Here is a 21,260-nt window from a genome sequence, read left to right as displayed (position 1 = left end):
TATGTAACACTGCACATGCATTTTATGATATTTTACATCACTCTAAAAGGTGTAACTCCCCCTCCGGCAGAGTCATTGGCACCATATTAGCTAGCCTGGAACAAGAGTTCTGCACTCAAATAGCTTAGATATTGTGGCATCCCAGTGCATCCTTGTTTCACTCATATTACCAATGACTGCATTTATGTATACGTATGTCTTTAAATCTGGTTTGCTCTTTATTTAAGGTAAGGTAATTAACAAACACAATCTATTTTAACTAATAACACAAATTAATTTATTGTTCTTATACATATTAAATATATCCTTCAAATATTTACTCTATGAGTTGTAAAAAGTATGTGAAACCCTAGAATAATGACTTCAACAAGTCAGCCAATTGAAAATTGACAAACCTACTGTTTAACTAAAACACAAGATTGAAAAAAATCTGAAAAGGGTTAAAAGCTTAGATACCCATTTGCCCACTGTTAGACAAATTGTCTATAAATGGAGATGATTTAGTACTGTGGCTGCTCTCCTTAGAAGTGATCGTCCAGCCAAGATGATTCATAGAGCCCACTCTAACAATGCCTAAAGAGGTAAAAATAAACATAACGTGACAGCTAAAGACTTGAAGAAATAACTGGAACTGGAAAACACCTCTGTTCATGAGTCTAATATATAGAAAATATTGAACAGACATGGTGTCCATGGCAGGACAACATGAAGAAAGCTGCTGCTTTAAAAAAAACCACTGCTGTGTGCCTGAAGTTTGCCGAAGACCACCTTGACAATGTACAACGCTACTGGAAAAATGTTTTTTGGGACTGATGAAACTAAGGTTGAGTTGTTTAGGAAAAACATGCAACACTATGTATGTACGAAGGGCGTATTAACATTAAAACATCATCTCAACAGTTAAGTATGGTGGAGGGGACATAACTCAGCAGAAGTTGGGTAATGCAGCAGAACAGTGATCCTAAACATTGAAGTAAACTCACTGCACAATGGCTTACAAAAAATAAAATCCCAGACTTAAGCACCATAGAGATCCTGTGGAATGACCTCAAGAGAGATGTTCACACCAGATATCCAAAGAATATGGCTGAGCTGAAGCACTTCCATAAGGAAGAGTGTTCCAAACCTCTGAACATTGTGCAGGTCTAAGCCGCAGTTACTGGAAATTGTTAAAGTTATTACTCCCAAAGGAGGATCAACGAGCTATTAAATCCAAGTGTTCACTTGTTTTTTCCACAGCACTGCGAGTTTAATGGGGTTTGTTCAATAATAATACATAAAATATTGTAATTGTTTGTGTGTTGTTAGCTTAAGCGCATTGTGTTTGTCTATACGTGTGACTGATGACAATGAGCTGACATTTTATAACCAATTCATGCAGAAAACCAATTAATTCCAAAAGATTCATATACATGTTCTTGTCACTGTGTCTCCACATACTATCATAGGTATTAAAGGTACACTATAGGCATCAAAACAGTTTAGCTTAATAAAGTAGTTTTGGTGTATAGATCATGACTCTGCAGTTTCACTGCTAAATTCTCTGCCATTTAGAAATTAAATTACTTTTGCAGCCAAACCTCTCCTGGCTGTGACCCACACAGCCTGCATGAAAAAATGGTTTAATTTTCAATCAGATGTTAACTTACTTTTGTAAATTTCTATTTCCTGCTTTATAAATTGAAATTTAATCAAACAGAGAAGACTTGTGTGGGGTCTAGAAGTTTTGTAACAGAACAAGACATTCTAAAATTACTAATTTTAAGTATTATATCTTACCTATGTCTTCCATTTTAACCTGGTTACACTAGTGTACCTATATATCATGTAGAACATTATAAAGGGGAGAGGTTCAAGAGACAAGCCCCTAGTGCAATATTTTGACCAAATACACACAAATAGATACATCTCAAAACAGTCTTACTTTGCTCAGATTATATTTAACTCTCATTGCGTAAAGATTACTTTTAGCATGTGACAAAAAGCAGTATTCTTTAATCATGTTTTCCAAATGCAAAGGATGTTAACTGTGACAATAACAAAAAGATACCTTACCTTAAAAATTTGTATAGGTATTGGCGGCTGCACGCAGACCAAGAGAAAACGCCATTGTGCCCTGCTAGTGTTGGTGACATGATATTGCCTTCTGACTTTTTGCACATATTTCCCTCTCCGTCGTGGACCATGCCAAAGCTAGGAACCAACATTAAAAACAAACATAGTAAATCAGTTAAAGCTTTACTGGGACAGTTTAACCGAGACTATTGCCTTTCAATGGGCTAGAAATGGTGTACGGTAATAAAGTGCAGAAAGACTGACTGACCTTTACTTTTTATATCATAATTGCTCTTCTTTGCAGTTTGCGAGTTACAAAATATTAGGGTAGATTTAACAAAGTGTTCTCTTCTAAAGAGAGATGCAGATATGTAAAAGAGGAGGAGGCTGAGTCCAAAGCTCCATTTGGGGATCCGCAATCCCAAGTATATATTCAGGTGAAAAGTACATAGGCTCAACAGTGTGTAGAAAATCTGCTTTTTTTACATCACAGGGACAGAACTCACATACATCTTTTTGGCCACCATGCCTTAATATATGCATGATTAAAGGAACATTATATTGTTAGGAATACATGTCTAAAGTGCTGGATTGGCCATTAAGGCATCCACCCCTCCCGGTGGCTACTGTGCATGCACTGCAAAATGCCATACTGTCCAATCAGCCTCTCCTCATAGAGATGCATTGAATCAATGTATCTCTATGGAAGGCATTCAGCGTCTCAATGCAGAGCATCAAGCTGCTTTTGCTTCACACGATAAGTCTATGTGCTTTTCTCCCAAAATTTTAAATAGGTGGGGTGTTGTACCTGGCATTGATAAGATGAAAGCAACACTTCAAAGATCAAAACTAAATATTGATTTTAATGTTGGACTGTTCCTTTAAGCATCTTATAGGTATTTTGGTGGGTACTTACTCACTCTTTATATTAACCTTGCTTAAGTAAGACAAAGGGTGCCTAGGATTTACAAACAAAAGATCACTAGCTGTCTGAAAATGATCAGATAACATTCATGCGGGACTCTTCACCACTAGACTGTATACATTTACCAATATACTAGAGAATAATCTAGCAAAGATTTCATGTAATTTATATGAACAGATGCTTAATACAATAACTATATGAGGATGACATAACTTTATAAGTGAGTGACAGAACTTATTTTTTTGGTTAATTATTCTAAATCATATAAGATAATATTACAGGAAACTTCCTACATTCCATCACAATCCTTGCGAACAGTAAAAATTAAATTTGTGTCAATGTGACAAACATCAATAGCCAAATTATTTATTTAGTGTAATTTACTCCAAGTGTTACTTTTTAGTTGGTTCCTTCAAGAGTTACGCGAGAACAAAATTGAGGTTCCACGTTGATTTGCCCATCGGTTGGCCCAAGCATTTAGTGCCACCCGATGGGTATCACTAAACAGGGGTCCGGTCAGGCGCCGTGGGAGTCTAATACCGCAACCGGACCCCTGTTGTATGGGATGCTGGGAGGAAGTGTTATCACTTCCTCCCAGCTTCCCATACAACAGTGGTCCGGTCACGGGACAGAGCGCACGGCTGGAGGGAGAGGGTGCGCAACGGGGATTGAGCAGCTGCCGACCTGGCACTAAATCCTCAGCCAGCAACCTGCAGCACTGAAAGGAGGAAAAAAATTAAGTTAAACTAATGTGTATATGCCTGTATGTGTGTGTGTATGTGTACCTGTGTCAGTGTGTGTATCTGCCAATGTGTGTGAATCTGTGTGTGTATGTGCCAGTTTGTGTATCTGTGTATCAAGGTGTGTATGTGTGTGTATATATGTGTGTCAGTATCTGTGTGTGTCAGTATATCTGTCAGTGTGTGTATGTGCAGGATGTTTAAGCTATATACATGCACCTTGGGTCAGATAGTGTTTGAAACCCAAAAGTTAGTCTCTATGGTCTTCCATGCTTGACTCACTGCACAGAAGCAGGGAAGACAATAGAGACTAACTGTTCTTTTCAAACATTGTTTGACAAAAGGAGCGTGTACATGGCTGAATGACCCTGTGATATACTATAATGTACTATAGATAGGGACAACTTTTCATATACTTTTTACATAAACTTCATTAAGAAAAATATATATTTCCTTTTAATACTTCATGAAAAGGATTATTATAAATAAAAAATAGTTTTGAGGTGACAGTTGTTTTTAACTATCTTGAATATAATAACATGGTGTAATTAGTAATTTCTCAGATATAAAATATGGGCTTACTGTTCCTTTAGTATAAATTGTATTTTTTTTAAAGTCTTTACTGTTATCTTAATAAATCACCTTTTTATGGAGCTTTGAAACACATTATAATGATTAGGCTCTTTCTTTTCAGTTAAAATCTTTAATAATTGGGTCTATTTTCTAAGTATTGCTTACTTTGTTACTTAACAGCTGCCGTAGGTATGGTAATTACTTAAAGTACTGCTTAAAGCACAGCTAGTTTGAACACAGAAGAACTGCCCAGTACTAATAGCAGTGCCAAAGTGAACTACAACAAGCTACTCATTATGCTAATATATATCTTACGTATTACTAAATGGCAAGCACTCTCATGTCTTACGAACAATGCTTTACTCCTCACATATAGAATCTGCACTGATGTTCTAATCTGTGTGGCAAGTGGGAAGCTTTGATGTACAATTTGGAGCACCCTAATATAAGAGTAGATAGATATACAGGCAAGGTTGCATGACCCAGTGCAGAAATGCAATAAAATCTGGTTCCCCTGGCTGCAACACAATGCAGTAGCCATTTAACCTATTTATCTGTTTACATGGAATGGGTTAAGCCTCCATGTCTTTTTTTTTCCCCCTTCCCCTTTCCCCCACTCCACTCCAGATTTCTGACTAATAACTCTATGCTACTACCCATACTAAATGCCCTTGTATTTCTCTTTCCCTCTTTCTCTCTCCAAATTCTTCCTTGTCCCTTTTGTCTTGTTACCTAGACATATTAAGTATAATTTAAAGAATGAAGGGTGTTTTCCTTAATTGACACAACTGTTGAAATTTGCTTGTCACAGTGACTTTATATTTTTTTATTTCATTGTATGTTTAAAAGTTTTTTGTGACCTATAATTTATGTTTCTGTGTCTGTTATTAAATGTAGTTCTACCATCTGATCCATCTTTATACTTATTTAGATGCATTTATTTGTATTTTCTGGTTTTTAATGTACTGTACACTTTACAACTCTTGAATCAACTGTTAATTCTATGTATCCATCCACCCGTCCATCTGTCTATCTATCTATCTATCTATCTATCTATTCCTGAATACAAATTCTTCACAATCATTGTTAGCAGACTTGAGCACAGTGGAAACATTTGGTGCAGCTCAAAAATATATATGGATCTGACAATTCGGGAATCCTTTATGTAACCCTTCGCCAGTAATATTATTTCCATTTAATCATTTTGGGGAAAAAGATTCAGATGAACCAAAATGATGTGAAAATGGGCTAATCAGAGTACTGCAAAATATATACATAATATAAATACATATATATATATATATATATATATATATATATAAATACATATATATATATATATACATATATATATATATATATATATATATATACATATATATATATATATATATATATATCATATCTATAAAAATAAAATAAATCATAATAATAATAATAATTTTATAACTATATATATCATTATTATTATTTATTTTATTTTTTTGCAATACACGGATATTTTCCCACCATTTGGTTCACAGATCAAGTGATCAAAAATAAACAATAGAGGGGAAAAATGGAGGAGCAGTAAAAAATGTTTATATTTATTAAAAATATAAATCTATAATATTTTTGTTACTTCTTTTCACTTGATCTGTAAATAAAATCCACATTTACTGGATGTCCCTTATCCATCACTCCTTGGTTTTCCCATCAACTCTGAATCACAAAACAAACAAAACTGTTCATCTATACCCTATTTAGCTTTTTCGTGATACAACCATACAGTGTTTTTAAAGTTATGGAATTCTAAAGAACTACTGATCACTCAAAATTAGAATGAATCACAATTATATGAAACTGAATGCACAAGTCTAGCTAGCACTATGTTATATGATGATAAATGTATATCTCGTATTAGTCTACACTGACTGTATTGACTGACTGTGTAGCGGAGGCCTGGTATTCCATAGGTTAACTCCACTAAAGATCCCAGTGAGGCTAGGGAACAAGTAGTGAAAACACCATGAAGCAATAATCCCAGCAAACAAAGTAATCCACGAATATCCCCATACAGATCCCAATGACTGGACAACACACAGCATCAGGAGCAGAACTGCCTTTTAATCCACACAGTCTCCTTATAAAGCATTCTCCCATGCAAGGGAGGGATTCACATTAATCAGTACAGTATCAAATAGTGTAACAGTTGCCTCCCACACATCTCCTCCCCTCAGTATGACACTTAATCCCATTACACATACTGTAGTTTTCCCCGAGTTCTGAGTGTACCCTAAAACAAGCAGTGACAATAATACTTTGGGTACCCCCTGGTAGCCCTGATCTGGGTGACTAACATATCCAAAATTCACCCAGATCGGTCGAGGGGTTCGGGAGTTAGGTGGAGGGTGTAATTTGACCGACCGCACACGAGGTAGTATCCGAAAAGGGTTCCATTTATTTTGGCCCTGCGGTCGGTCTTCGTTCAGGAGGTAAAATACACATAAAATATTGCCATCCACAATTAACCTTGCAATCGTATGAATCCCCTTGTTCGGTACTTACCGAACGGGGGGCTGATTAGCCTTCCCGTTCGGGAGTTACGGAGCCCTGGAGGTCTCAGCAGTGTTCGGGTCATCGAGTGTCCGATTTGAGTTCCAGACACTTGACGACCAAACACCGCTGAGATTTTCGTGCGTAAGATGGCCGCCGTCACGTGTTCGTATACCGAACGGCAGAAACCCAGATACATCAATAAAGTACCGATTAACTTGCGGTTAGAGAAGTGTGAAAGTTTAATAAGGTACACACTTCTCTCTGGGGTGGTCTATTAGTTCGGTAGTTTCCATTCGTATGGAGTAAGGATGGAAACTACCGAACAATCATACAAATTCTACATACAGTTTACCCATACAAATAGAAAACAACACACGAATTGCAATTTTACCACAGTCTTTTAGGACAGCCCTAGTACCATCCGCTACAGACAGTATTCCACTACTTGAGTTATTTAGTTTAATCAGCTTACTATTACAGTATTCCTATCAAGACACCTTGATATTACATCAAACAAATCCGTTATTGAAAACATTGCTTATCATGACATAAAAGCTACACTCAGCTGCCGTACAAGATAAGCACATTGCTTTGAAAACACCAGGACATTCAGGAATCTCAGAAAGAGTGACTACACTTTTCTTTTACACTTTACTTTACAGTAGGATTAGATTCATATCTTTTAATACTTTAATTATTTTTCTTGCTGTGTATGAAATACTTACTTGTGACCAGACTCATGAGCTATGGTAAAAGCCAGCCCCAGTCCAGTATCCTCATTAACAGTACAGCTGCGGTATTTACTGCACATGCCGCTTATTGGAGCAAATCCTGTAAAACATGGATGGGCATAAATCACTTCACTTAGCTATCATCTACTTCATTTTATAGCACTACATAAGCCCATATATCCCTGTTTCAACTTATGTTGGAGCTTTGTCGCATAGTGAACACATGTACTGAGGACGATTTGATTGCCTTTACACGTCAGCAATAAAAAATAAATAATAATAATAATTTCCTACTGTTTAGTGAATTTATCTTCTTGTATTTTTATATTATTTCCCTCAACAAATAAACAGGTTTCCAATTATGCTTATCTTTTTATGAACCAATGCTGGTCTTTGCAGTCATAACAATCTGATCTTATTCATGGATGGTTAAGTCTCACTCCTCTACCAGAAGCAGGGCTTTATAGTGCTATAGTGTTTATAGATGCTAAACAAGCAGGATATTCCATGCTTGCATGAGTTGTTTTTTTTGGCCCAGATTATGTTGTCACCAAACATTGCTATTTGGTCCTTATTATAATATTCATTATATATTATTCACCAGTTATTATCCCAATAGAACTAGACATGATAATCTTTATGAAGTTTCTATTGCTTTTATTTATTTGTTTAGAAAGTGTATGAAAATGAGAGGAAACATAAACTCTTTGCATATCTATTACCATTAGTGACCTAAAGTACTCTGTTAAGTTGAACTTTTAATTCAGGCTTCCTCAAACTCCGGCCCTCCAGATGTTGCTGAACTACAACTCCCATGATTCTATGAATGAAATATATAGGCTGAGAATCATGGGAGTTGTAGTTCAGCAACATCTGGAGGGCCAGAGTTTGGGGAAGCCTGTTTTAATGCCTACTCTTTATCTTAATATAGTGTTATATGCCACCAACTAGGTACGATGCATAGCATGCTTTGAGTCAGAAGTTTTGATTAATTCCCACCTAAAGTGTCACAGGGTTCATTCTTCCAGGAACATATGTCCAAACCAGTGAGTAAAATAGCATGATCATGTCGGCTGCCATCTTTTCCAACCAGTCCAGATTGCCACTGGCAGAAACTGCTCAATGTGTGGTCTGCATGGTGGTTGATAACGAGACCAGGCTAAACCAAAGAATAACAGAGAAGTTAGACATTCCAGATGAAATTCTGGTTATTCATGAATAAACTATAGAAAGATGTAGGGCTTGTTCCCAATTTCTGTAAATATATGTTGTAGGCTGTTGCTATTTACAACAGCCAATAGCTATTTGCATCCAATAAATACTGACATGTTTCCAAACGTCTGGTCTAGATTTTTCAGCCTTGTGCTAATAGTTTTATCTACTTTAAATACTTCCCAGCTTTTATTGTCTCCATATTAGACTCACATACAAACACTGAAATGTGTGCTTTCTACTTATTTCCCGTAGCAACCACAACCAGATTGTATAAAATGCACTCCCTGAGCATGTGCAATTCACCTGCGATTGGATTATTTTGTGTTGGCTTTAGCATTTGGTTGGCCATTCTTAGCTGGTAAATACATAAATACGTATAGACAAACAAAAGTAACAGGTTGCGCCTGATAGCAAATAAATCGTGTGTGGTAGAAAAATATGAAAAAGGTACGAGGGAATATTGTCCAAAATGTCCTCTTTGCATCAACTATTCTGGCTTCTGATAGGACTTGGAGTTAGATCCATGGGTACATGAAAAAGAACAGCAAAAAGAACCAGTGTTATGGGAAACACACTCACATGGGGAGAGCTTAGGTCTTAAGCTCAATGTGTCAGGCATATGATGGTGGTAATCCCCACCATATTGATATAAGTTTGTCACAAATTCTTCAGCAAATGTTTGGACATGTAAGGTAAATTCAATATAATATATTGCTCTCTATTGAAATGAATAAGTAAGGGGTAATTGAGCTGCACTCACATTTAGTTGGACAGCCGAACTGTTCAGTGTATTCAGATTCGGTGGTATAATCCCCACCAAGGATTAGATGTTCTGGTACTTCACAAAGTGTGCCAGGAACAAAAATAAAATAAAACAAAACAATAAAAGCAACAATAAAAAGTGTATGGCCAAATCCAATATAGGTATACGCCAAAAAATACTTTATTGTATAGCAATTAAAAAAAAGTACAAATAGTCCACAGTGATGGCAAAAATTTGGACTATATTCCCTTGGCCTTTTTCCACATTTTTCTACTATACACACTATATGCTTGCTATCAGGCACAACCTGTTATTTTTGTTTGCCTGTGCTTGTCATTTGAGGTATAAATGTCCCCTTCTTTTTACTGTTTGATGTCTCAAGTAATCCATTGTTTAATTGTTTACCGTGTATCCTCCCTGTATACATTTTTGTTACACAAATACTTATGCACACACTAATTAATTGGCATGTTTATGTATGTAAGCATTAACTTGTATATCATTTTGCCCTTTACACCCTCCCTTTCTTATACATATGCTCAGTTCATTAATCCTACCCTTTTCCAAAATACCCCATTGCCCCTTAGACCTGTCTTGTTCCGATCCCATTTTATCACCCAGTTAACCCTTGTCCATTCATTTTCTTTTTCTATCACAGCCTTTTCCTATTTCCATTTCCACTACTCATTTTTGTGTTTTTTTAATTTATTTTTTTAGGTGATGTAGAGGGTGAGGGTTTTTTTTTTTTTGGAGAGTGGGTGTAGGATGGCCAGAGGGTAAGAGGTGGTCTCTCCTAAGTAGTCATAAAAAGGTCAGGGAGAGTAGGGCAGCCTGTGTCTGAAACCTATGAGCCAGTGGGCACAGCCACTTGTGGGAGGAGATGTTGGCTATATATGGCCTTGGCAAGGTCCACATGTTATGCAGCATCAAACACCAGTCAGTAGGTAATAACTAAAGTGACTGTCACCAACCATAGCGAGTAATGACAATTTCCCAATAACGAAATTTCATCATTAACAACTGGATTAAAGATGTTTTTAAAACATAAACTAGAAACTAAAATGTATTCAGTCTGATACCGAACGTGCTGTGGGAAAGGACAATCTGACGCATTAAATGGTCCTGCACTGCTGTAAGAAGATGCAGTAACTCTAACCTAAGGGAGGCACAGTTATTCTTTCACTAGAAGCATACCTTGAATTCTTTACTGAGTCATTTCAGACAAAATTACATTAATTAAAGTTAACACAGGTGTTTGATCAAAAGATAGTGTATTTCGTCTCTTTAGAGCCTGGACAGAGTCCAACTGGTAAAAAAGTATTTAAATGGAAAATAATTAAACTGTCACAGAAGCACTGATTGTTTAAGCACATGAAGTAAGACATTAAGTTAAAAATAATAATAAAACTGTCTGACCCCACTGACTCTATTGAGCTAGTAGTACTCTATTAAAAATAGAGATTTTTAACAGATCTGCAATGTTTGGAACATGTAAGAACTTGCAAGTCCCTATACTACAGACAGGGTTTTGTGGTTCTTTGAAAAAGTAATGAGCAAAGCATATTGCACTAACAGATCTTCTAGTAACATACTGTAAGTGTTAAAATCCTAAATGACTGCAATGAGCTACTATTGTATTTCATTATGGATGATGGCTTTGAAGCCTTTGTGCCAAATTGTTTGGTGTGTTGATTGCAACAGCTATCAACAAAAGTAAAAAAACATTAAAAGCTGCTGCAGATGTTTCCTCCACAGTAAACCTAAATATATATCTCTTAACCTCTATATTTCAGAGAATGTGAGATGTTACAGACATTTTGATACAATAAGTTATATGATCATTTACAAAAATGGGAAATATACTTAAGACAAATTGCCAAAATCTACCCAGGGTACCACTGTCTGAGCTTTCAGATCCTATACTGATAGAGAAGTGGCATTACTTACATAATTTTGCAATGCAGCTATATGTACAACTCATAACATATACTTTTTTTTTTTGTAGCAATGTAAATACATATCTGCTATATATGCTAGAACTAGACATGTCTTGCAGTTTAGGATGTTTGTAAGTAGAAAGTTGTGTGTAATAATATGGATGAATGTCTCTTTCCATCAAAAAAATTTTCTGTAATTGCTCTCACATAATATATTGTGCAGTGTATCACCATATTTCTATGTATATGAATCTAGTGAAACCTGACTTCTGACTTGTTTCTTTTTTTTAGTCTTGGTTGTGATCTTTCTCAGTCCCTGTGTTGGATTGTTTTGGATCCAGAATTTGGCATGTTCTAGAACTGAATACAACAGACTGAAAAACTCCTGAATGTTGATCATGGTAGAGGCGTGAGATACACATATCTGACCACTAAACCCTTTTGGTAAATACAATTCAAACACTTTTAAATTGGAAATTAAAATGAGAAAAAAAAGTACATAGAATCAGTTGTACATTTGTCCAAGCATGAGCAGGAATGTTCCCCACCCGTCACACACATAGGCCTCTAGGCTAAATTATATATTACCCACCCTACAGAGCATTGGAAGTCCGCAATGGAGGGTGATTATCAATGCCCACAAGGGCTGGTTCCTAGTCCATTGCCAAACCATATTGGGTTTATGTAACGGGGACTTAACATTATAATAAGATGAATTTCCTATATAATGTTAGTACGCTTATTGTGAATGAGTTACTTCTCTGTTATAGTTGATATATTTTTAGAATGTTTTGAGTGTACTTAAAAATTTTACTCCCAATGACCATTGTGTTGAAATGCTTAGCTGGAGTCTATTGGGAAATGCAATAAGTGTTAAAAAGAGCAATTTCTTCAGTGAGGTCTATTCATCAAATTGGAAATAAGGCACAATGGAAAAACATAGGCATTTCAACTGCTTAGTTAATTTTACCAACATTTCCTAAGGAATCAGAGATAAGCTTCTTCTGAGTTTACATGACTGGGGAACATCTAGAATTAAATTTGCACCAGAGGGTAGAAGAAATGTTAGTTAATGTTAATGTTAGTATAACCATCTGCCTAATATTAAATCACTATAGAGGCTATGCATCTGATCTCATGCAATTTTGGTGGCTGATACTTATTGTAAGACATTTTTTTTTTAATTTAGGTATGCTACCTTCAGAGGCAGGGGACTTTCAATAGGTACTAAATTTGCACCCTTGTGTACCAATCTATTTATGAGTTAATGGAAATAGACCTGCGTTTATGGATGTAACGGAACGCAGTATATTAGTCCACGATATCCGTTGGTATCCTCAGGAAATCCACAGTCAAGACAGAAAGCACGGCAATATTCCCCATCCTCCCAATAACCGGACGAAACACAGTTTGGGAGTCAACTAACTCGCTTTATTCACAGGCTTCTGTATTTATGCAGTTCCCCGTGCAAGGGGTTTCCTTACAGTTATTACAGGGGATTTCTCCCATCAGGCATTGCAATTATCCCAACAGGCATTGCTGCACGAGGGGGATACTCCCACTAAAATGGACGATTAAGTGGATTATCCCCTCGTGGAGCAAAACCGACAATTTATACAGAAATCTGTAGTTTATCCATTACAGCTCGCTTTTAGATGAATGACCGTTCGGTAGATAGCTGGGGTCGGTGGGCACATTTAGTGAGAATACCGCTCCGATCCCAGCTAAACTAACCGAACGCCGCACAAAATACATTCAAACAGGGAATTCGGTCTAAAAGTACCGAATTTGTATGGGGCACATAATGTACTAAACGCGGTACTCCCCACCGCTCTGGAAGTCTAGCGGTGTTCGAATCATTGAGTAGCCGTTTTCGGTTCCAGGCTCTCGACGACCGAACACCGCTGCAGAGACAAAGGATCCAAGATGGCCGACCGCCGCATGGTCGGTAGCCGATCGGCGGCCACCAAGGAGAGCCTTTAAATACCGATTGCACCCGGAGAGCAATCGGTTACTTGGTGCCACACGACTGGTGAAAGTGTGGTCTACCTGGGGAGCCCATATTCGTACGGCGAACGGCTGTACATAGCATTATCATAGGTAACAACTTTCAGTATACATTCAGCCTATGGACAACCTACGATACATATAAGTCAGAAGTGGCTGGGTTTGCCACAATGCTCCCCCAGAACCAAGCCGGCATACACAGTCTGATCCCAACGGATCGGCTTGGGGATGTCCGGGGGAGTACTCACAGATCACTTTTCCAATTCTGTTTGTCTGGACAACCCGTCGGCGTTACCGTTTTGTTTTCCTGGTCGGTAGTGGATGGTAAAGTCAAAGGGCTGCAGCGCCAAACTCCAGCGCAGCAGCCGGGCATTGTCTCCAGATACACGGTTTAGCCATACCAACGGGTTATGATCTGTGAGTAAGGAAAAAGGTTGTCCATACAAATACGGCTGTAACTTTTTAAGGGCCCACACCACGGCCAGGCATTCTTTCTCAATGGCGGCGTAGCTTACTTCGCGGGGTAATAACTTGCGGCTTAAGTAGGCTACGGGATGTTCTCCGCCATCGGCTCCCACTTGGCTCAGCACTGCCCCCAATCCAAACATTGAAGCGTCTGTGTGGACAAGAAATCTTTTAGTTGGATCAGGAGCCATTAACACAGGAGCATTAGTTAGTGCGGTCTTGAGCTGTTGGAATGCCTGCTCACACTCTGGGGCCCAGACAACCAGTCGGGGAAGGTTCTTTTTGGTCAGGTCCGTCAGGGGTTTGGCCAGGGTACTGTAGTCGGGTACAAATTTCCTATAATACCCTGCGGTCCCTAGAAACGCTAGCACCTGGGTTTTGGTCCTGGGGGTAGGCCACTTGGCCACGGCCTCAATTTTGGCTGGCTCGGGTCTCTGCTGCCCACACCCTACTCGGTGTCCTAGGTACTGTACCTCGGCCATCCCGATGTGGCACTTACTCGGTTTCAGCGTTAACCCTGCTCCCCCAATACGATCTAGGATCGCCCCTATATGTTGGAGGTGATCTTCCCAAGTCTGGCTGAAGATGGCTATGTCGTCCAGGTAGGCACAGGCATAGTCCTGGAAGCCGTCCAGTAGTCGATCTACCATCCGCTGAAAAGTAGCCGGAGCGTTTTTCATCCCGAAGGGCATGACCTTGAACTGGTACAGGCCAAACGGGGTGACAAACGCCGACTTGGGGATGGCATCATCGGCTAAAGGAATCTGCCAGTATCCCTTACATAAGTCAATTGTAGTGAGATACTGGCCCCGTGCCATTTTATCTAGCAGCTCGTCTATACGGGGCATCGGGTAGGCGTCAGACACGGTCTTGTCATTCAGCCTCCGGTAGTCAACGCAGAATCGGGTCGTGCCGTCCTTTTTAGGTACCAGGACTACCGGCGATGCCCAGGGGCTATCGGAGGGCTCGATAACCCCTAACTGCAGCATCTCATCCAGCTCGGCCTTCATATGAGTCCGGACTGATTCCGGGACCCTATATGGGGCCTGCCGCATAGGTAGCTGTCCCGGGGTTTCAACCCGGTGGGTGGCCAGCGGAGTGTACCCAGGTACATTAGAGAACGTAGCCCCTTTAGCTACGATCAGCGCCTGTATCTGGGCACGCTCACGAGGGTTTAGCCGCTCCCCCAGTTGAACCCCCCGGGAGGGCTCTACCGGCTCTTCCGGTTCTAGCAGATCAGGTAATGGTAAGTTCTCCTGATCTTCCATGGCTGAGGCACAGATTGCCGTCACATCCTCTATCCGCTCGTGGTAGGGTTTGAGCAGGTTGACGTGAAGCATGCGTCTCTTCCCTACCCCGGAGCAGGGGCCAATCACATAGGTAGTGTCGCATCGCTGCTCCACTACCTGGTATGGGCCTTGCCAGATGGCCTGCAGCTTATCGGCGCGGACAGGTTTTAAAATTAAAACCTTCTGCCCCACTTGAAAGCTGCGGTCTCTGGCTCCCCTATCGTACCATCGCCGCTGACGTTGTTGGGCCGCCTGGAGGTTGGTGTGTACGGCCTGGGTTAGCGCCTCCAGTCGGTCTCGGAACTCCAGTACGTACGATACTATAGGGGTTTCGCTAGCGATACTCTCCCCCTCCCAGTGCTCCCTAATTAAGTTTAAAGGTCCCCGTACTCTCCTCCCGAACAGTAGTTCGAATGGGGAGAATCCGGTCGATTCTTGGGGAACCTCTCTATACGCAAAGAGCAGGTGAGGTAGAAACCTCTCCCAGTCTTTGTGGGTCTCCCCGAACGTCCGAAGCATCTGCTTCAGCGTCCCATTGAAGCGTTCGCATAGTCCATTGGACTGGGGGTGGTAGGCTGAATTGACTATGGGCTTAATGCCACACACTTTCCACATCTGTTGGGTAACTTCAGCCGTAAATTGGGTGCCTCGGTCAGATATTATCTCCTGGGGGAACCCTACTCGGGAAAATACCTTTATGAGAGCTTCCGCCACGGTTTCCGCGTGAATGTTAGAGAGGGCTACCGCTTCGGGATATCGGGTGGCGTAGTCCACCACAGTTAAAATATATTTCTTCCCAGAAGGACTGGGTTTTGGCAGGGGCCCTATTATATCGACTGCGACCCTGCTGAAGGGTTCGGCGATAATGGGGAGGGGACATAACTTGGCCTTGTGGCGATCCCCTCGTTTTCCTACTCTCTGGCAGACGTCGCAGGATGTGCAATATTGTCGTACATCCTGTGAGATTCCGGGCCAGAAAAACGCGTGCGTTAGGCGGTACCGGGTACGGGTCATCCCTAGGTGCCCTGATAAGGGGATATCATGAGCAATTCTGAGCAGCTCCTGCCTATACTTCCGAGGTACCACTAGTTGTTTGTTCGTTAAGGTGACGGACCCCCCCACGTCCTTGGCCGTGACACGGTACAGTAACTCTTTTTCCCACGTGAAATGCTCCCCCTCTAGCCCGGCCTGTACAGCTTGTGCCCGGTCCCTATAGACTTGTAGAGTGGGATCGGTCTGTACTTCGGTGATAAAGGTAGTCGGGGTATCCCAGGATAGGTAAGTCGGGTGAGGGTCGGGGTCTCTTACCTGAGCCTCAGAGTGTATCGGTGTAGCCGTGGTGCGTGCCTGTTGCCGTGTGGTTACCGGATGGGCTTCCTGGTAGGGTGCCTGAGGAACAAAGGCAGAGGTCATCTGACCCAAATCATTCCCTAACACAACATCTGCTGGTAAGTTCTGCATTAGTCCCACTTCTATTGTCCCCTCTCCCGCACCCCAGTTCAAATGTACTTTCGCCGTGGGTAGCCGGTATACAGCTCCCCCGGCTACCCGAACGGCCACTGATCCGCCGGTATGCGTGCCCTCTGAAACCAAATGGGGGGCTACCAGGGTTAAGGTAGCTCCCGAATCTCGCAGACCCTGCACTTCGGTCCCCTCCAGAGTTACTAGTTGTCGGTGATGTTGCCGGTTATCAGTGGCTCGGACCGACATGACCTCGTGCAATATGCCCAGAGGTTCCTCCGCCTGCACACTCCATACATCCTGAGTGGCGGAGTCCCTCTGGTAATGGTGAGCAGCCGCCCTGGGTGCTGGGTTTGGACGGCTCTGAGTCCAGGTGGGCCGGCTGCGATTCTGGTTGCACTCTCGGGCCATATGCCCCCATTGTTTGCAGGAATGGCATTGGATGTTTGCCCGCCCGTTGTATCTGGACGGTGGTGGTATCTGTCCTTGTGAGGGACGGAACGGGGCAGCGGTGGGTGCTAGGGGTGTTGTAGCGCTAGGTAGTCCTGGGGGTCGGGAGTAGCTTTTGGCTACGGGTCCCTGGGGTCTCCGGGCATCGAAATGTTGATCGGCCAATCTAGCCGCTTCCGTTAGGGTAAGGGGTTTCCTATCCCGTACCCATTCTTGCGTCTCCGGGGATAGTCCATTAAAAAATTGTTCCAGCAACATCAGCTGGCGTAATTCCTCCATGGTGGTGGCGTTGCTGGCCTGGATCCACCCTTGGGAGGCTTGATCTAATTTGTGTGCCCATTCTGCGTGCGAATCTCGCTCTGGTTTGCGTAAGTGTCGGAACTTGCGCCGGTATGCCTCCGGGGTAATGGCATACCTCTCCAAGATCGCACGCTTTACTTTGGCATAATCTTTGCTGTCCTCACTGGGTACAGCACGGTACGCTTCGGCTGCCCGACCTGCTAGTTTGCTTGCTAGCAGTTGCACCCATACGGACCGTTCTAGCTCATGCAGATCACACAGTCTTTCAAAGTCCTGCAAGTACCCGTCTATCTCGTCCTTTTCCTCGCAAAAAGCCCTGAAGGCCTGGTACGGGATCTTGGGCTTTACTGGGTTGTAGAGTGACCCTGGGTTTGACTCGGTTCGAGCCAGGGTGTGTTGCGGGCTGTGTGCCATAACGTATTCCTGCACATTTGCCATTACCATATTTAACATGGCATCTGATACCGGTTGCGGCAAAAACGCTAGCCTGGTTCTCATCTCTCTTTCGTAGAGTGTTTCCTCCATAACTACCGGGGGGGTAGCGCTGCGGGCTTGGTCTCCCTCCATCAGCTCGGCAATGATTGTCGCCTTGTTTTTGCTGCTGGCTACTTTCCCTCTGGCTTCCAGTAGTTCCTTTAACGTCTGTCGCTTCAGTATGGTATAGTCAATCTCCATACGAATTGCCTTTGCTTTCCTCGTTCGGTAGTTCCAGTTACACGAACTCTGTTTTTCGGCTGTAAGGTTCGGATCCCGTCGCTTGCCACCAATTGTAACGGAACGCAGTATATTAGTCCACGATATCCGTTGGTATCCTCAGGAAATCCACAGTCAAGACAGAAAGCACGGCAATATTCCCCATCCTCCCAATAACCGGACGAAACACAGTTTGGGAGTCAACTAACTCGCTTTATTCACAGGCTTCTGTATTTATGCAGTTCCCCGTGCAAGGGGTTTCCTTACAGTTATTACAGGGGATTTCTCCCATCAGGCATTGCAATTATCCCAACAGGCATTGCTGCACGAGGGGGATACTCCCACTAAAATGGACGATTAAGTGGATTATCCCCTCGTGGAGCAAAACCGACAATTTATACAGAAATCTGTAGTTTATCCATTACAGCTCGCTTTTAGATGAATGACCGTTCGGTAGATAGCTGGGGTCGGTGGGCACATTTAGTGAGAATACCGCTCCGATCCCAGCTAAACTAACCGAACGCCGCACAAAATACATTCAAACAGGGAATTCGGTCTAAAAGTACCGAATTTGTATGGGGCACATAATGTACTAAACGCGGTACTCCCCACCGCTCTGGAAGTCTAGCGGTGTTCGAATCATTGAGTAGCCGTTTTCGGTTCCAGGCTCTCGACGACCGAACACCGCTGCAGAGACAAAGGATCCAAGATGGCCGACCGCCGCATGGTCGGTAGCCGATCGGCGGCCACCAAGGAGAGCCTTTAAATACCGATTGCACCCGGAGAGCAATCGGTTACTTGGTGCCACACGACTGGTGAAAGTGTGGTCTACCTGGGGAGCCCATATTCGTACGGCGAACGGCTGTACATAGCATTATCATAGGTAACAACTTTCAGTATACATTCAGCCTATGGACAACCTACGATACATATAAGTCAGAAGTGGCTGGGTTTGCCACAATGGAGATAGCAACCCCTTCTATACCCATATACTATTATTTCATAGATTTAGCAATGATTTAATCTTAATATGGGATAGCACTGAATCAAGCACTGAATTAGTCCTTGGCCTTATATTATATCTAGGATAGCCTTATGTCTATATCACGCATTCTTAAACTCCTTCACTGTGTTAACCTCTACCACTTCAGCTGGAAGGCTATTCCATGCATCCACTACCTTCTCAGTAAAGTAATACTTCCTGATATTATTTTTAAACCTTTGCCCCTCTAATTTAAGACTATGTCCTCTTGTTGTGGTAGTTTTTCCTCTTTTAAATATAGTCTCCTCCTTTACTGTGTTGATTCCCTTTATGTATTTAAATGTTTCTATCATATGCCCACTGTCTCGTCTTTCCTCCAAACTATACAGGTTAAGATAACTTATATGTCAACAATATTTATTTAGGATTGAGGTTTATGATTGAATGTAATACAGATTTGATCCATGTCTTAGGTGTCACATTGACAAAAAGTAATGATGGGATACAGACTTCCACATATAAAAAAAATACAGATGATAGTTCTGTCTTTGAAGCCACCAGTCATCACCGTTTTCACACAATGAAATGTATTTCCATGGGTAAATGTATTCGCCTATATAGAAATTGCACCAATGGTAGATGATTTTTGCTTCATACGTTTGTATTCCTGACACCATAGTGTTCCTCAAGTCCTGTGTGCATACATATTACTCTAGTGTTTGTGAATAATTGATTACATTTTGAGACTGTTATATTGCTTTTTGACTGCCTTATGTTAGCTGCATCCCTTTATCACACATCTTTATGAGTAGCCATGTAAAGTGCACAGTTCATTAACTAACATACATGTCTCTGAATGCGATGATATGTGCAAGTGAAAGAAATATGCTGGACATTTTTCCAGAAGTAAGATAATTGTCTATATTAATGTGTGTTAAAGTTTTCTTTTCTGTTTACGAGTGCAATTCATTTTTACCTGTTCATCCTCCAGAAGTATTAGACCCACAATAGCAATGTTAATGTTTCCTCCTATAGTTCCATCTTTGAACAAAGCTGATACCTTAAGAAAAAATAAACCTCATATCATTTTCACTCCACGTGCAATAAAGTATAGTAGCAAAATATGTTAAAGTATTCATTTTTAAAAAGAAAGTTTGATATAACAAAAAAAAGTGAATATAACAGTATTTTGATATAGTAATAGAAATATATTATTTTAAATATCAAACATACTTTGAAAAACAATAACAAACATACATTATTGATGAAGAATTATACAAAGCAGTATTAGTAGCACTAATAACGTCAACAACAATATGTGGTAAGAAAAACAACTACCCTCAAGTAAGCTGTAAAATGTTGCCTGGTAGGTCTGGAATGATAAGGACAGACCAACTTACCAGGCACTGACTGTACCTAGGATATAATTTGCACTGTGAGCTGCTGCCAACCAGGACAATCTGTGATCATGGATGAATGAAACATTCCATATCCTCTTCATCATGCTCTAGTCTGCTCATGTGTTGACTGTAGACATTACTGACAAACTTTCACTAGCTTCTAATCCATCAATACTGCAGTTTAAATTTCCTCACCCTTGAACACATACTTCCCTACATCTCATAACTCATGTTTCCCTTCCTATCATGTCTGCTCTCCTAACTTTTCTACTCAAATTAGAGTGAGTGAAAAGTGATTAACCCCTTAAGGACCAAACTTCTGTAATTAAAGGGAATCATGACATGTCACACATGTCATGTGTCCTTAAGGGGTTAAAGGGTTAATTGCCATGGGCTATATTTAGAACCAATGTTCCGGGTATTGCCTATTCATTTGGATGCTTTCTGGATGCAATACTATTATTATTTTTATTATGATATTTATATAGCGCCTTTAAATTCTGCAGCGCTTTCCAGTGGGTACTATTACTAATTACTTAAATAAAATGGAACTGTTAACACACTTGCAAACACTCTCAGAATAAAATGTGAAGCAATGCCCACATAAGAACGATGGTTTCATTTTATATTTACAGGTAACGAGTCTGTATGGTATAAGGTTTCTCTTGTTTTTCATTCTTATCTATTTTTCATACTAGGGATGTGCATGGGCAAACAATTTGGTTCGGTTCAGAAA

General features: G+C 40.9%; 1 protein-coding gene across 1 annotated transcript in view; it reads right to left on the bottom strand.

Moving 5' to 3' along the window:
* The window catches only part of ADAMTS16 (ADAM metallopeptidase with thrombospondin type 1 motif 16), a 214,973-nt gene that overhangs the window by 145,452 nt on the left and 48,261 nt on the right, over positions 1-21,260 (bottom strand). The window contains exons 6-9 of the mRNA XM_063451888.1: positions 20,101-20,184; positions 8,562-8,721; positions 7,557-7,662; positions 2,056-2,193 (exon numbers count right to left, since the gene is read on the bottom strand). Coding sequence (XP_063307958.1) covers positions 2,056-2,193; positions 7,557-7,662; positions 8,562-8,721; positions 20,101-20,184 — 488 coding nt within the window. The remainder of the gene's footprint in view (positions 1-2,055; positions 2,194-7,556; positions 7,663-8,561; positions 8,722-20,100; positions 20,185-21,260) is intronic.

The sequence above is a fragment of the Pelobates fuscus genome, chromosome 4, assembly GCF_036172605.1.
Source record: "Pelobates fuscus isolate aPelFus1 chromosome 4, aPelFus1.pri, whole genome shotgun sequence".
Classification (NCBI taxonomy): domain Eukaryota; kingdom Metazoa; phylum Chordata; class Amphibia; order Anura; family Pelobatidae; genus Pelobates; species Pelobates fuscus.
The sequence above is the reverse complement of the archived record's forward strand: the minus strand, read 5'-3'. Positions and strand labels throughout refer to the sequence as shown.